General features: G+C 54.6%; 1 protein-coding gene across 2 annotated transcripts; it reads right to left on the reverse strand.

Moving 5' to 3' along the window:
* Positions 1-2,114: 2,114 nt before the first annotated feature.
* SNRPG (small nuclear ribonucleoprotein polypeptide G) lies at positions 2,115-13,863 on the reverse strand. Of its 2 annotated transcripts, none has more exons than XM_029064576.2 (4): positions 13,762-13,863; positions 10,013-10,035; positions 5,085-5,209; positions 2,115-2,252 (listed from the first exon to the last, which is right to left on the reverse strand). In XM_029064576.2, exons 1-4 carry the CDS (start codon positions 13,791-13,793, stop codon positions 2,202-2,204), a joined length of 231 nt encoding a protein of 76 aa, XP_028920409.1. In that variant the 5' UTR covers positions 13,794-13,863; the 3' UTR covers positions 2,115-2,201. The 2 variants fall into 2 exon arrangements, with proteins under 2 accessions (XP_028920409.1, XP_028920410.1); XM_029064577.2 differs by lacking the exon at positions 13,762-13,863 and adding an exon at positions 13,443-13,518.
* Between the last annotated feature and the right edge of the window lie 523 nt (positions 13,864-14,386).

Genomic DNA, 14,386 nt, shown 5'->3' on the forward strand with positions numbered 1-14,386 from the left:
GTCCTGGAAAACTTTTTATATGAAGGAAAAGGTCTGCTGTATTTAGGTCCCGCTCCCTAATTCTCAGTGGTATTTATTGAGCGCTTACTGCGTGCAGAGCAGTGTATTAAGCGCTTGGGAGAGGACAACGGAGTCGGTAGATACATCCCCTGCCCGACAAGCAGCTTATAGTCTAGAGACCTTAAGACTACCTAATGCCACGTCCATCAGTGCTATTTATTGAGCACCTGATACATGCAGAGCACTGTACTGAGTGCCTGGGAGAGGACCATATACCGGAATTCAGACACCTTCCCTGCCCGTAGCGGGTTTATAGTCCAGAGGGGAGGCCTGGGAGTCAGAAGGACCTGGGTTCTAATCCCAGCTCCTCCACTTGCCTGCCGTGTGACCTTGAGCGAGTCACTTCACTGGGCCTCAGCTCCCTCATCTGTAGGATGTGTCCAACCTGATCACTTCATTCACTCAGTCGTATTTATTGAGCGCTTACCGTGTGCCGAGCGCTGGACTGGGCGCTTGGAAAGCACAATTCGGCAACCGACAATCCCTGCCCGCACCGGCTCGCAGTCTAGAAGGGGGCGAGACAGCCAAACAAACAGGCATCGAGAGCATCAGTAAAAATAAAGAATAAAAATAAACATCACAGCTCTTAGTGCCTGACACATAGCAAGCGCTTAGCAAGTAGCGTTATTCTTCCGCGCCGCTGATTTATCCGTTCCTTGACTGTAATTAGAGCCAGGTGATTCTGCCTAGCAGTTCCTGCTTACAAGTGTTGTGTTAAAACAATCCTGTCACTAATTGCGAGAGGACGTTCTCGCTGCTGCCCCGTGGAAACCCGCACGGCCCAGGGAAAGAGCCGGGAGCCGAGAGGGTCTGGGTTCTAATCCCGGCTCCGCCACTTCTCTGCTGTGCGTCCTCGGGCAAGTCTCTCCGCCTCAGTTCCCTCATCTGGAAAGCGGGGATGAAGACTGTGAGCCCCAAGGGGGACAGGGACGGTGTCCGAAGTGATCAGCATCTATCTGCCCCAGTGCTTAGAACAGTGCTTGGCACCTAGTAAGCGCTTAAATACCACACGTTGTTCCGTTTTGCTCTGCCCGTCCGTCTCCCCCGGTTAGACCGTGAGCCCGTCGTTGGGCAGGGATGGTCTCTATCTGTTGCCCAATTGTCCATTCCAAGCGTTTAGTCCAGTGCTCTGCACGTAGTAAGCGCACAATAAATACTAATGAATGAATTAGTCTCATCCTGGCTCCACCACTTACCTGCTGTGTGACCTCGGGTAAGTCACTTGGCTTCTCTTGGCCTCGGTTTCCTTATTGGTAAAATTAGGGATTCTTAGACTGTGAGCCCCATGGGGGACAGGAACGGTGCCCCGCTGCTTTCGATCTTCTATCTACCGCAGCCCTAGGCACAGTGTTTGGCACCTAGTAAGCGCTTAATCGTTGGTTATTTATCAAACACTTAACTATGCCCAGCACTATACTACGAACCTGGGAGCAGATACACAACAATACACACAGTTACTTTGATTTTAAACTCACTGAGGGCTAGCAGTGAAGCGGCGTGGCTTAGTGGAAAGAGCCCGGGCCTGGGAGTCAGAGGTCGTGGGTTCGAATCCCAGCACCGCCACTTGACAGGCTGTGTGACCTTGGGCAAGTCACTTCACTTCCTCTGAGCCTCAGTTACCTCTGGAAAATGGGGATGAAGACCGTGAGCCCCACGTGGGACAAGCTGATCACCTTGCGTCTACACCAACGCTTAGCTGTACACTGTTCAATAAACACTACTGATGGGACAATAATAATAACGATGGCATTTGTTAAGTGATTACTCGTGCCAAGCGCTGTCCTAAGCACTGGGAGAGATACAAGGTAAGCAGGTTGTCCCACGTGGGGCTCCCGGTCTTCGTCCCCATTTTCCAGACGAGGTCACTGAGGCCCAGAAGAGTGAAGTGACTTGCTCAGAGTCACCCAGCCGATAAGCGGCGGAGCCGGGATTAGAACCTACGACCTCTGACTCCCAAGCCCGGGCTCTTTCCATTGAGCCACGCTTCTTCTCCAATACTAGTACTGTGCCCTGCCCGCCGTCAGCGCTCAATAAATATCACCTGTTGAGAAATCTTTGTTTTATCATTACAAAAGTTTATTGTGAAAACATCTGCCAGGAAGGAAGGACGGGAGGGCGGGCGGAGGGACGGAAAGGTTCTCTCAAACTCGTTCCAAGGCTTCCAACATGATGATGCTGTTGCCTCTTATGACCTAGAGAAACAAAAGGACAAAGGGTGGGCTTTAATCAATCCCTCGAGTCTACTGAGCGCTTGCCGTGGGCCGAGCACCGTATTAAGCGCTTGGGAGAGGACAATGGAACAATAAACCGACGCGTTCCCTGCCCGCAACGAGCTGACAGCCTAGAGGCCTGCAGCACCGACCGCATCGACCGAGCCGGCACTCGGCACAACACCGAGTAAACACCGGAAGCAGCGGGGTCCAGTACTAGTAATGCCGGGATTTGTTAAGCGCTTACTATGTGCCGAGCACCGTTCTAAGCGCTGGGGAGGATGCAAGGTGATCAGGTGGTTCCCCCGTGGGGCTCACAGTCTTCATCCCCATTTTACAGAGGAGGTACCTGAGGCCCAGAGAAGTGAAGTGACTCGTCCAAGGTCACACAGCGGACAAGGGGCTGGGGGATTAAAACCCACGACCTCTGACCCCCAAGCCCGGGCTCCTTCCACTGGGCAACGCTGCTCTCTGTGCTTAGAACATCGCTCGGCACATCGTAAGCGCTTAGAGAAGCAGCGTGGCCCAGTGGCAAGAGCCCGGGCTTGGGAGTCAGAGGTCGTGGGTTCAAATCCCAGCTCCGCCACTTGTCAGCTGGGTGACTCTGGGCAAGTCACTTCACTTCTCTGGGCCTCGGTGACCTCATCTGTCAAATGGGGATCAAGACCGTGAGCCCCACGTGGGACCACCTGATCACCTTGTATCCCCCAGCACTTAGACCACTGCTTTGCACGTAGCAAGCACTTAACAAATACCATCATCATTATTATTAATAATAGTACAGTGCTAAGTGCTTAGTATAGTGCTCTGCACACAGTAAGCACTCAGTGAATACCACTGAATTAATAAGCACAATAATCCTGTGAGCTCGTTGTGGGCAGGAATGTGTCTGTTACATTGTCCTCTCCCAAGCGCTTATTACACTGCTTGGCACACAGTAAGCACTCAATAAATACAACTGAATGAATAATCGTTATTTTTAAAAACGGGGATCGGGTCTAACCGGATTACCCTGCATCTACCTCAGTGTTTAGAACAGTGTTTCGTTCAATGGTATTTATTGGGCACTTACTGTGTGCAGAGCACTGTACTGTGCGCTTGGAAGGAACAATTCAGCAATAGAGACAACCTTCAAAACCTTACCGAGGTGACACCTCGTTCGTTCAGTCGTATTTATTGAGCGCTCACTGTGTGCAGAGCACTGGACTAGGCGCTTGGAAGGTACAATTCAGCAATAGAGAGACAACCTTCAAAACCTTACTGAGGTGACACCTCCTTCGTTTGTTGTGGTATTTACTGAGCGCTTACTGTGTGCAGAGCACTGTACTAAGCGCTTGGAAGGTACATTTCAGCAATAAAGAGAAACAATCCTCAAAACCTCACAAAGGTGACACCTCCTTCGTTCAATCCTATTTAATGAGTGTTCATTGTGTGCAGAACACTGTACTAAGCGCTTGGAAAGAACAATTCAGCAATAAGAACAATCTTCAAAACCTTACTAAGGTGACACCTCCTTCATTAGTTCAATGGTATCTATTGAGAGCTTACTGTGTGCAGAGCACTGGACTGAGCGCTTGGAAGGTACAATTCAGCAATATTCAATAGTATTTATTGAGCGCTTACTATGTGCAGAGCACTGTACTAAGCGCTTGGGACGAACAAGTCGGCAACAGATAGAGACGGTCCCCGCCGTCGGATGGGCTCACGGTCCGATCGGGGGAGACGGACGGACGAGAACGATGGCGATAGATAGAGTTGAGGGGAAGAACGTCTCGTAAAAACGATGGCGACTAAATAGAATCGAGGCGATGTACAATTCATTGACAAAATAAATAGGGTAACGAAAATATATACAGTCGAGCGGACGAGTACGGTGCCGTGGGGAGGGGAAGGGAGAGGTGGAGGAGTGGAGGGAAAAGGGGAAAAAGAGGGTTTAGCTGCGGAGAGGTGAAGGGGGGATGGCAGAGGGAGTAGAGGGGGAAGAGGAGCTCGGTCTGGGAAGGCCTCTCGGAGGAGGTGAGTTTGAAGTAGGGTTTCGAAGAGGGGAAGAGAATCGGTTCGGCGGAGGCGAGGAGGGAGGGCGTTCCGGGACCGCGGGAGGACGCGACCCGGGGGTCGAGGGCGGGACGGGCGAGACCGAGGGACGGCGAGGAGGCGGGCGGCGGAGGAGCGGAGCGTGCGGGGCGGGCGGTGGAAAGAGAGAAGGGAGGAGAGGTAGGAGGGGGCGAGGTGACGGAGAGCCTCGAAGCCTAGAGTGAGGAGTTTCTGTTTGGAGCGGAGGTCGATAGGCAACCACCGGAGTTGTTTAAGAAGGGGAGTGACGGGCCCAGATCGTTTCTGCGGGAAGATGAGCCGGGCGGCGGAGTGAAGAATAGACCGGAGCGGGGCGAGAGAGGAGGGAGGGAGGTCGGAGAGAAGGCCGACGCGGTAGTCTAGCCGGGATATGACGAGAGCCCGTAACGGTAAGGTAGCCGTCTGGGTGGGGAGGAGAGGGCGGATCTCGGCGATATCGCAGAGGTGAAACCGGCGGGTCTCGGTAACGGACAGGACGCGCGGGGTGAACGAGAGGGACGAGTCGAGGATGACACCGAGATCGCGGGCCCGAGAGACGGGAAGGACGGTCGCGCCATCGACGGTGATAGAGAAGTCTGGGAGAGAGCACTGTACGGAGCGCCTGGAAGGTACGACTGGGCGACAGAGACAACTTTCGAAAGCTTACTAAGGCGACACGTCCCCCAAGGCTCAGTGAGGGCTTAAGGGATGCCACCGGAGACTGTGGCGGGGGGTGAGGGGGGGGTCCCGGGGGGCGCTCACCACCATGCCGATGTTGTTCTGCTGACCGCCGTGGGCCACCTCCACGCACTCGTCGATCACCAGGTTCATGAAGGGGTCGAAGCCGCGGAGGATCCCCTGCACGTGCCGTCCGCCGTTCAGCTTCACTGGGGACCACCGAGGTTGCGGCGTCAGGTCGGGGGGGGGGGGGGGGGGGGGGGCAGACGGGCCGGGGCGGGGGGCTCCGGCCACCGGACCGGGGCCCGCGATTCCGGCCGCCCTCGGACCCCGGGGCCTCGGGAGCCGGGCCCGGGAAATGCCACGCGGGGCGGCGGCTCCGGGCTGTCGGTGGAGTCCGCGCCGTGGGCTGGAAGCGCTACGCTCCAGTAATATCGGCATTTATTAAAGCACTTACTATTTGCCCTAATGACGGCATGAGAAGCAGCGTGGCTCCGTGGCAAGAGCCCGGGCTGGGGAGCCAGAGGTCATGGGTTCCAATCCCGGCTCTGCCCCTTGTCAGCTGGGTGACTGTGGGCAAGTCACTTCGCTTCTCTGGGCCTCAGTGACCTCATCTGGCAAATGGCGCTGAAGACTGTGAGCCTCCCGTGGGACAACCCGATGACCCTGTATCCACCCCAGCGCTTAGAACGGTGCTCTGCTCAGAGTAAGCGCTTAACAAATACCAACATTATTTATTAAGTGCTCACTATATGCCGGGGCCTGTCCTGAGCACTGGGGTGGATACCAGCAAATCGACTCCCTGCCCCGTGGGGGGCTCGGTCTCAACCCCCATTTTACAGATGAGACGATAACTTAGGCACAGAATGATAACAATCATGGTATTTGTTAAGCGTTTACTACGTGCCGGTCACTGTACTAAGCGCCGGGGTGGAGACAAGCATACGGGGTTGGACGCAGTCCCCGTCCCACACGGGGTTCACGGTCTCAACCTCCGTTTGACCGACGAGGAAACTGAGGCCCGGAGGAGTGAAGCGGCTCTGCCGTGGTCCCGCGGCAGACGAGGGGCGGGGCCGGGATTAGAACCCACGACCTTCTGACTCCCCGGCCGGGGTTCTACCCGCTACGTCGTGCTGCTTCTCTAGACGGTCAGCTCGTCGTGGGCAGGGAATTTGTCTCTCCACTACTGTCCTGTCCGCACACAGTAAATGCTCAATAAATACAACTGAACGAATATTTACCGAGCGCCTACTCGGGACAGGACGCTGTACTAAACCGTTTTGTTTTTTTTAAAGTATTTCTTAAGCACCTACTGCCTGCCAGGCACTGTTCTAAGCACTGGGGGAGATACAAGCTAATCAGGTTGAATTACTTGTTTTGTTGTCTGTCTCCCCGCTCTAGACCGTGAGCCCGTTGTCGGGCGAGGACTGTCTCTATCTGTTGCCAAATTGCACTTTCCAAGCGCTTAGTACAGTGCTCTGCACACAGTGAGCGCTCAATAAATACAAACGAATGCAATCTGTACAACAAGGTGTGAGGAACATTCACTCTCCCCTCTCCCAGCCTCACACCACTTACAACCACATCTCTGATTTCTTTATTTCTATTCCCGTCCGTCTCCCCCTCTCGACTGTCAGCTCGATGTGGGCAGGGAACGGGTCTGTTCTACGGTCCCGTTGTCCTCTCCCCAGCGCTCAGTGCAGTGCTCTGCACACAGTAAGCGCTCAATCGGTGTGACCGATTGACTTCAGCCCATTTCAGAGATGAGGGAACAGAGGCCCGGAGAAGTGACTCGTCCAAAGTCCCACGGCAGACAAGCGGCGGAGGCGGGATTAGAACCCGGGTCCTTCCGCCCGCCAGGCCCGGCCTCCGTCCACTATGGGGACCGCGAGACCGGATCCCTGCCCTCCAGGAGCTGACCGTCTATGGAGGGCAGAGCTCTGTACTGAGCCCTTGGGAGAGGACGACAGGAAGCGACAGTCTCCTGGGCGCGGAGCACTGTACTGAGCGCTTGGGAGAGCACACCAGAGTTGGCAGACGGGATCCCTGCCCCCGACGGAGCTAATTTTAATAATGGCCTGCGTTAAGCGTTTACTATGTGCAAAGCACTGTTCTAGGAGCTAAGAGTAGACTGGACGCAGAGCACTACACTCAGCCCCCGGGGGAGTCCCGTAAAACGAGCAGACGCGATCCCTGCCCTCAGGAAGCTTCGTCCATCAGGTGCAGAGCACTGGACTGAACACTTAGGCGAGGTCAGGAGGGTAGGTGGACACAATCCCCGCCCCCGACAACTCCCTGCGCAGCCCCGGGGAGAGTACAAAAGGGGCTTAGAAGCAGCGGGGTCTAGTGGGGAGAGCCCGGGCCTGGGAGTCAGAAGGACCTGGGTTCTAATCCCGCCTCAGCCGCCTGTCTGCTCGGTGGCCTCGGGCGCGTCACTTCACTTCTCTGGGCCGCTGTTCCCCCATCTCTGAAATGGGGTTAAGGCAATCGGTCACACCGACTGAGCGCTTACTGTGTGCGGAGCACTGTATTAAGCGCTGGGGAGAGGACAACAAACAGAGACATTCAGCCTCTGAGAAGCAGCGTGGCTCAGTGGAAAGAGCCCGGGGTTAGGAGTCAGGGATCATGAGTTCTAATCCCAGCTCCGCCACCTGTCAGCTGGGGTGACCTTGGGCAAGTCGCTTCACTTCTCTGGGCCTCAGTGACCCCATCTGGAAAACGGGGATGAAGACGGTGAGCCCCAGGTGGGACGACTTGATCGCCCTGTATCCCTCCCCAGTGCTTAGAACAGTGCTTTGCACATACTACGCGCTTAACAAATGCCATCATTATTATCATTATTATTATTCTTGGCGCCTCAGTGACCTCATCTGTAAAATGGGGATGAAGACGGTGAGCCTCACGTGGGACAACCTGATGACCCTGTATCTCCCCCAGCGCTTAGAACAGTGCTTGGCACATGGTAAGTGCTTAACAAGTACCATTATTATTATTTATTTCACATTCCCTAACTTGTATCCACCCCAGTGCTTAGAACAGTGCTCGGCATATAATAAGCCCTTCGCAAATGCAAACATTATTATTATTATTATACACTCCGTAACTTGTATCTACCTGTGACTTTGGGCAACTCACTTTAACTTCTCTGTGCCTCGGTGACCTCATCTGTCAAATGGGGATGAAGACTGGGAGCCCCACGTGGGACACCCACCTTGTGTCCTCCCTAGGTCTTAGAACAGTGCTTTGCACAAAGTAAGCGTGGAACAAATGCCATCATTATCATCGCCCCAGCACTTAGAACAGTGCTCGGCACATAGTAAGCGCTTAGCAAATACTAACATTATTATTATTCTATAACTTGTATCTCCCCAGTGCTTAGAACAGTGCTCGGCACCTAGTAAGCACTTAAATACTAACATCATCATCATTATACGTTCCTTAACTTGTATCTCCCCAGCGCTTAGAACAGTGCTCGGCACCTAGTAAGCACTTAAATACTGTAATTATTATTATTACTAACTTTGGTAGTCCTTCCCCCTAACCCGCAACTCGCTCCCCATCCCCATCCCACCACTCTCCCAACCTTTCATTCGTTCAACCGTATTTATTGAGCGCTTACTGTGTGCAGAGCACTGGGCTAAGCGCCTGGAAAGTACAAGTCCCAGCTCTGCCACTTGTCAGCTGGGTGACTGTGGGCAAGTCACTTTAACTTCTCTGGGCCTCAGTTCCCTCATCTGTCAAATGGGGATGAAGACTGGGAGCCCCACGTGGGACAACCTGATTCCCCCGTGTCTCCCCCCGCGCTTAGAACAGTGCTCGGCACATAGTCAGCGCTTAACAAATACCGACATTAAGTCGGCCATAAAGGGAGACAATCCTCAAAACCTTACTAAGGTGACACCTCCTCCGAGAGGCCTTCCCGGATGAGGCCCTCTTTTCCCCGGCTCCCTCTCCCTCCTCCACTTCGGGCCGTGATCTTAGGCTACCTGACGTTCTCCCTCCCCAGAGCACTTCTTCAAATGCTATTAAAATTGTCAATTATAGAAACGACTTCTTTATTGCTATCGATGTCTGTCTCCGCATCTAGGCTCAAAGCTCCCAAGGGGAAGGGAACGCGTCTGCTAATTCTGCTGTGCTACGCTCTCCTGAGCCATCAGTCCAGTGCTCTGCCCGCAGTGAGCGCTCGATAAAATACGACCGACTGGCCGACCTTCATCCCTCCCCCGGCCCGTACGTCCACGGCCCTAATTAATTTGGATTAATAAACGCCACCCCCTCCTGTAAGCTCGCCTTCTAGAATGTAAGCTCGTTGTGGGCAAGGGATATGTCTGCTTAGTGTTGCATTGTACTCTCCCGAGCGCTTAGCATACCGTAAGCGCTCAGAAAATACAACGGAAAAAATAAAACGCCTTATGGGCAGGGAACAGGTCCACACTGACTCCATCGCGCTGGATTCAGTGCTCCACACGCGGCAAGCGTTCAATAAATACCTCGGGCTGATCGAGTGCTTTAAAAACCAATAGGAACTTTGCTCTAAATTCCAAAGCCTGGGCTCTATCTCTAGCTTAGAGAAGCGGTGTGGCTCAGTGGAAAGAGCCCGGGCTTTGGAGTCAGAGGTCATGAGTTCGAATCCCAGCTCTGCCACTTGTCGACTGGCTGACTGTGGGCGAGTCACTTCACTTCTCTGTGCCTCAGTGACCTCATCTGTAAAATGGGGACTAAGACTGTGAGCCCCATGTGGGACAACCTGATTCCCCCGTGTCTCCCCCCAGCGCTTAGAACAGTGCTCGGCACATAGTAAGCGCTTAACAAATACCAACATTATTATTATTATTAACTACGTCTTTTATTTAGGCCGACGGAAATCCTTATAACCCGGGGGGGGGGGGGGGGAACAGACCAGTTTATGCTCCCTCAAACGGGATTAGGGTTATTTCAATTTTCATCAGGTGACCGCCTGAAGAAATACCGCCCCCGAAATACCTGCACCAGAAAATCATTTGTTAACTCACGTGACAGCTTCTTGTCCATAAACCTAAAAATATAAACCCAAAAAACACACTTTTAAAACCGAGCTCAAAAGCGGGTCGATGCCTTTATTCATTCGATCGTATTTACTGAGCACTTAGGGCGTGCCAAACACTGTCCTCTGCACCATGGCTTGATGGAAAGACCTCAGGATTACGAGTCGGAGGACCTAATCAGGCAGTGTGACCTAGTGGAAAGAGCCCAGGCCTGGGAGTCAGAGGACCTGGGTTCTAATCCCGGCTCCACCACTTTCCTGCGGTTTGACCGGGGGCAAGTCATTTCGCGGCTCTGGGCCTCAGTTTCCCCGTCTGCCCAATGGGGATTCAATGCCTGTTCTCCCTCCTCTTTAGACTGGGGGGGCAGGGGCCGTATCTGACGGCATTGTGTCGGCCCTACCGCTTAGCAGAGTGTTTGTCTCGTAATAAACACTGAAGTACAAGAGTTGCTGTCCATCATATATATATTTATTGAGCATTTACTGTGTGCAGAGGCCTGCACTAAGGCCTCTAGAAGGTACATTGGAAGACTTGGAATTCTCCTTTTTAATGGCATTTGTGAAGCCCTTACTATGTGCCGGGGTCTATACGAAGCACTGGGGTAGATCCGAGCTATTCAAGTTGAACCCAGTCCCTGTCCCCCTTAGGGCTCACAGCCTTCACCCCCATTTTACAGATGAGGGAACTGAGGCTCAGAGAAGTGAAATGACTTGTCCAAAGTCACCCGGCCGACAAGTGACCCCTCCCTTTCCCTCTGCCCCTCCTCCTCTCCCCATTCCCCCCACTCCTTCCCTCTGCTCCATCCCCTTCCCCTCCCCACAGCACTATATTCATTCATTTATTTTATTAATGATGTGTATATATCTATTTTGAGGGTATTGATGCCTGACTACTTGTTTTGTTTTGCTGTCTCCCCCATTTAGACCTAGAGCCCGTCGTTGGGCAGGGATGGTCTCGATCTGTTGCCCAACTGAACATTCCAAGCGCTTAGGACAGTGCTCTGCACACAGTAAGCGCTCAATAAATACGATCGAGTGAAGCGGCAGAGCCGGGATTCGAACCCGGGTCCTTCTGACTCCCAGGCCCGGGCGCTACCCACTCGGTCCCGCTATTTAGAAGGGAGCAAGTTGAGGACGGGCACATGCAAGCCGCGCCAGCTGGCCACAGTCAAAGGTCTGCTGGGGTCAACCTCGCATATTCCCCGCACGATCTACACGGAACTGAGTCCTTTCTCATTACCTGGCATCTATCCCAGTGCTTAATGTTGGTATTTGTTAAGCGCTTACTATGTGCCGAGCACCGTTCTAAGCGCTGGGGGAGACACGGGGGAATCAGGTTGTCCCACGTGGGGCTCCCAGTCTTCATCCCCATTTTCCAGATGAGGTCACTGAGGCCCGGAAAAGTGAAGCGACTCGCCCACAGTCACACAGCTGACAAGTGGCAGAGCCGGGATTCGAACCCATGACCTACGGCTCCAAAGCCCGTTCTCTTTCCACTGAGCCAAGTGCTTAACACATCGTAAGCATTTAAATACCCCAAAAGAGCAGCTGGAGATCTCCCGTCCTTGCCGAGTCATCTACTGGACCCCCCCCCCCGGGGATCCAAGTGGCTTTGGACAAGTCACTTCCCTTCTCTGGGCCTCAGTTGCCTCACCTGCAAAATGGGGATAAAGTCTGTGAGCCCCACGGGGGACAGGGACTGGGTCCAACCTGATTCGAAATGAATGCTTGGATCCGCCCCAGCGCTTAGTACAGTGCCTGGCAGAGCAGCATGGCTCAGTAGGAAAAACCCGGGCCTGGGATCGTGGGTTCTAATCCCGGCTCCGCCACTCGTCAGCTGTGTGACTCTGGGCTAGTCCCTTCACTTCTCTGGGCCTCAGTGACCTCATCTGGAAAATGGGGATGAAGACTGTGAACCCCATGTGGGACAACCTCATTCCCCTGTATCTCCCCCAGCGCTTAGAACAGTGCTCTGCGTATAGTAAGCGCTTAACAAATACCAAAGTGATTATTATTAGCTTGTCTCCACCCCAGCGCTTAGTACAGTGCCAGCCCCTTAGTAAGCTCTTAACCAACACCACAGTCAGAGCCCGGGACTGAGAGTCAGCAGGCGGTGGGTTCTGAAAAGCAGCGTGGCTCAGTGGAAAGAGGCCGGGCTTGCGAGTCAGAGGTCATGGGTTCGAATCCCTGCTCGGCCACTTGCCAGCTGTGACTTTGGGCAAGTCACTTCACTTCTCCTCAGTGACCTCCTCTGTAAAATGGGGATGAAGCCTGTGAGCCTCACGTGGGACCACCTCATTCCCCCGTATCTCTCCCAGCGCTTAAAACGGTGCTCTGCACCTAGTGAGCGCTTGACAAATACCAACATTAGTATTACTACTTCACTTCTCCGGGCCTCAGTGACCTCATCTGTCAAATGGGGATGAAGACCGAGCCCCACGTGGGACCACCTGATGACCCTGGATCTCCCCCTGCGCTCAGAACAGTGCTCGGCACATAATAAGCGCTTAACAAATCCACCCTTATCATTATTAGCTTGTCTCCACCCCAGCGCTTAGTACAGTGCCGACCCCGTAGGAAGCGCTTAACCGATCCCACAATCAGAGCCCGGGCCTGAGAGTCACCGGGCCCTGTCTCCGTGGAAAGAGCCCGGGTTTGGGAGTCGGAGGTCACGAGTTCGAATCCCGGCCCTGCCCCTTGTCAGCTGGGTGACCGTGGGCAAGTCACTTCACTTCTCTGGGCCTCAGTCGCCTCATCTGTAAAATGGAGATGAAGACTGGGAGCCTCCCGTGGGACCACCTGATGACCCTGGATCTCCCCCAGCGCTTAGCACAGTGCTCTGCACAGAGTGAGCGCTTAACAAATACCAACATTATTATTATTATTATCCTCTGTGCCTCAGTTAACTCATCTGTCAAACGGGGATGAAGACGGGGAGCCTCCCGTGGGACCACCCGATGACCCTGGATCTCCCCCAGCGCTTAGGGGAAGCGGCGCGGCTCAGTGGCAAGAGCCCGGGCTTGGGAGTCAGAGGTCATGAGTTCGAATCCCAGCTTGGCAGCTGTGGGGCTATGGGCGAGTCACTTCACTGGGCCTCAGTGACCTCCTCTGCAAAATGGGGATGAAGCCTGGGAGCCCCACGTGGGACCACCTGATGACCCTGTGTCTACCCCGGCGCTTCGAACAGGGCTCGGCACATAGTAAGCGCTTAACGAATACCAACGTTAATTAGAACAGTGCTCTGCACAGAGTGAGCGCTTAACAAACACCAACATCATTAATCCCGCTCCACGCGCCTGCTGCGAGGCCTTGGCCCAGTCCCTCCCTTTCCCCCGCAAAACGGGGACGGCCACTGGGCGCCCCACGTGGCCTGTGTCCGCCTCCCCCCCTTAGCGCTCAGCACAGGGCCTGACACCTACCAGGCGCCTCCCAAGCGCTGTGCCCAAGGGGCGCGCTCCAGCGGCACGAAGGAATGAATGAATGAATGAGTGGGCGGGTGAATGAATGAATGAATGAATGAATGAAGGATGGGGGCAGGGTGGGCCGTCAGGTCCTGGCCACTTCCGGTCTAGCCACTGCGCCGCCCTGCTCCTTCGGGGGGACAAAGGGAAGGAAAGGCCGCGGCCTCCTCATCCCCGGGGGGAAAACCCCCGCGAAAATAAATAAAAGGATCCCGACCCACCCCCCCCTCCCAGCCCGACCTCGGGCGCCGGGCCGCCGCCGCCCCCGCCGCCTTACTTCTTGAGCTCGGGGGGGTGCGCCTTGCTCATCCTGCCGCCCGACACGCGCCGCGACTGGAGCCTGCGCGCGCCTCTTGGCCGCCCCGCGTCACCCCGGCAACGCCCCGCCCAACCGACCAATGGCCTGCCGGGGACGCCCCCACGTGACGCCGCCCGCCCTCAGGAGCCGGGCCCGGAGGCTTTGGGCGCCTGCGCGGAGGCGGGACGGGCGGCGCCTGCGCGGAGGCCGGACGGGCGGCGCCTGCGCGCGCGTGGGAGGGGGGGTGGGGGTGTTACCGTAATCAACCTCCAAAAGGGGCACTCCCCCGCGGTAGTTGTCCCCGGATACCTTTCATTCGCTCCGTTCTTCAATGGTCAGCGCTTACTGTGTGCGCAGCACTGTCTTAGTAATAATAATAATGATGTTGGTATTTGTTAAGCGCTTACTCTGTGCAGAGCGCTGTTCTAAGCGCTGGGGGAGGTTCAGGGTCATCAGGTTGTCCCACGTGAGGCTCCCAGTCTTCATCCCTATTTTAATAATAATAATAATAATGTTGCTATTTCTTAAGCGCTATGTGCAGAGCACCCTTCTAAGCGCTCGGGTAGATGCAGTTCCCTCATCTGTAAAATGGGGATTAACTGTG

Source organism: Ornithorhynchus anatinus, chromosome 5 (assembly GCF_004115215.2).
Source record: "Ornithorhynchus anatinus isolate Pmale09 chromosome 5, mOrnAna1.pri.v4, whole genome shotgun sequence".
NCBI classification, from domain to species: domain Eukaryota; kingdom Metazoa; phylum Chordata; class Mammalia; order Monotremata; family Ornithorhynchidae; genus Ornithorhynchus; species Ornithorhynchus anatinus.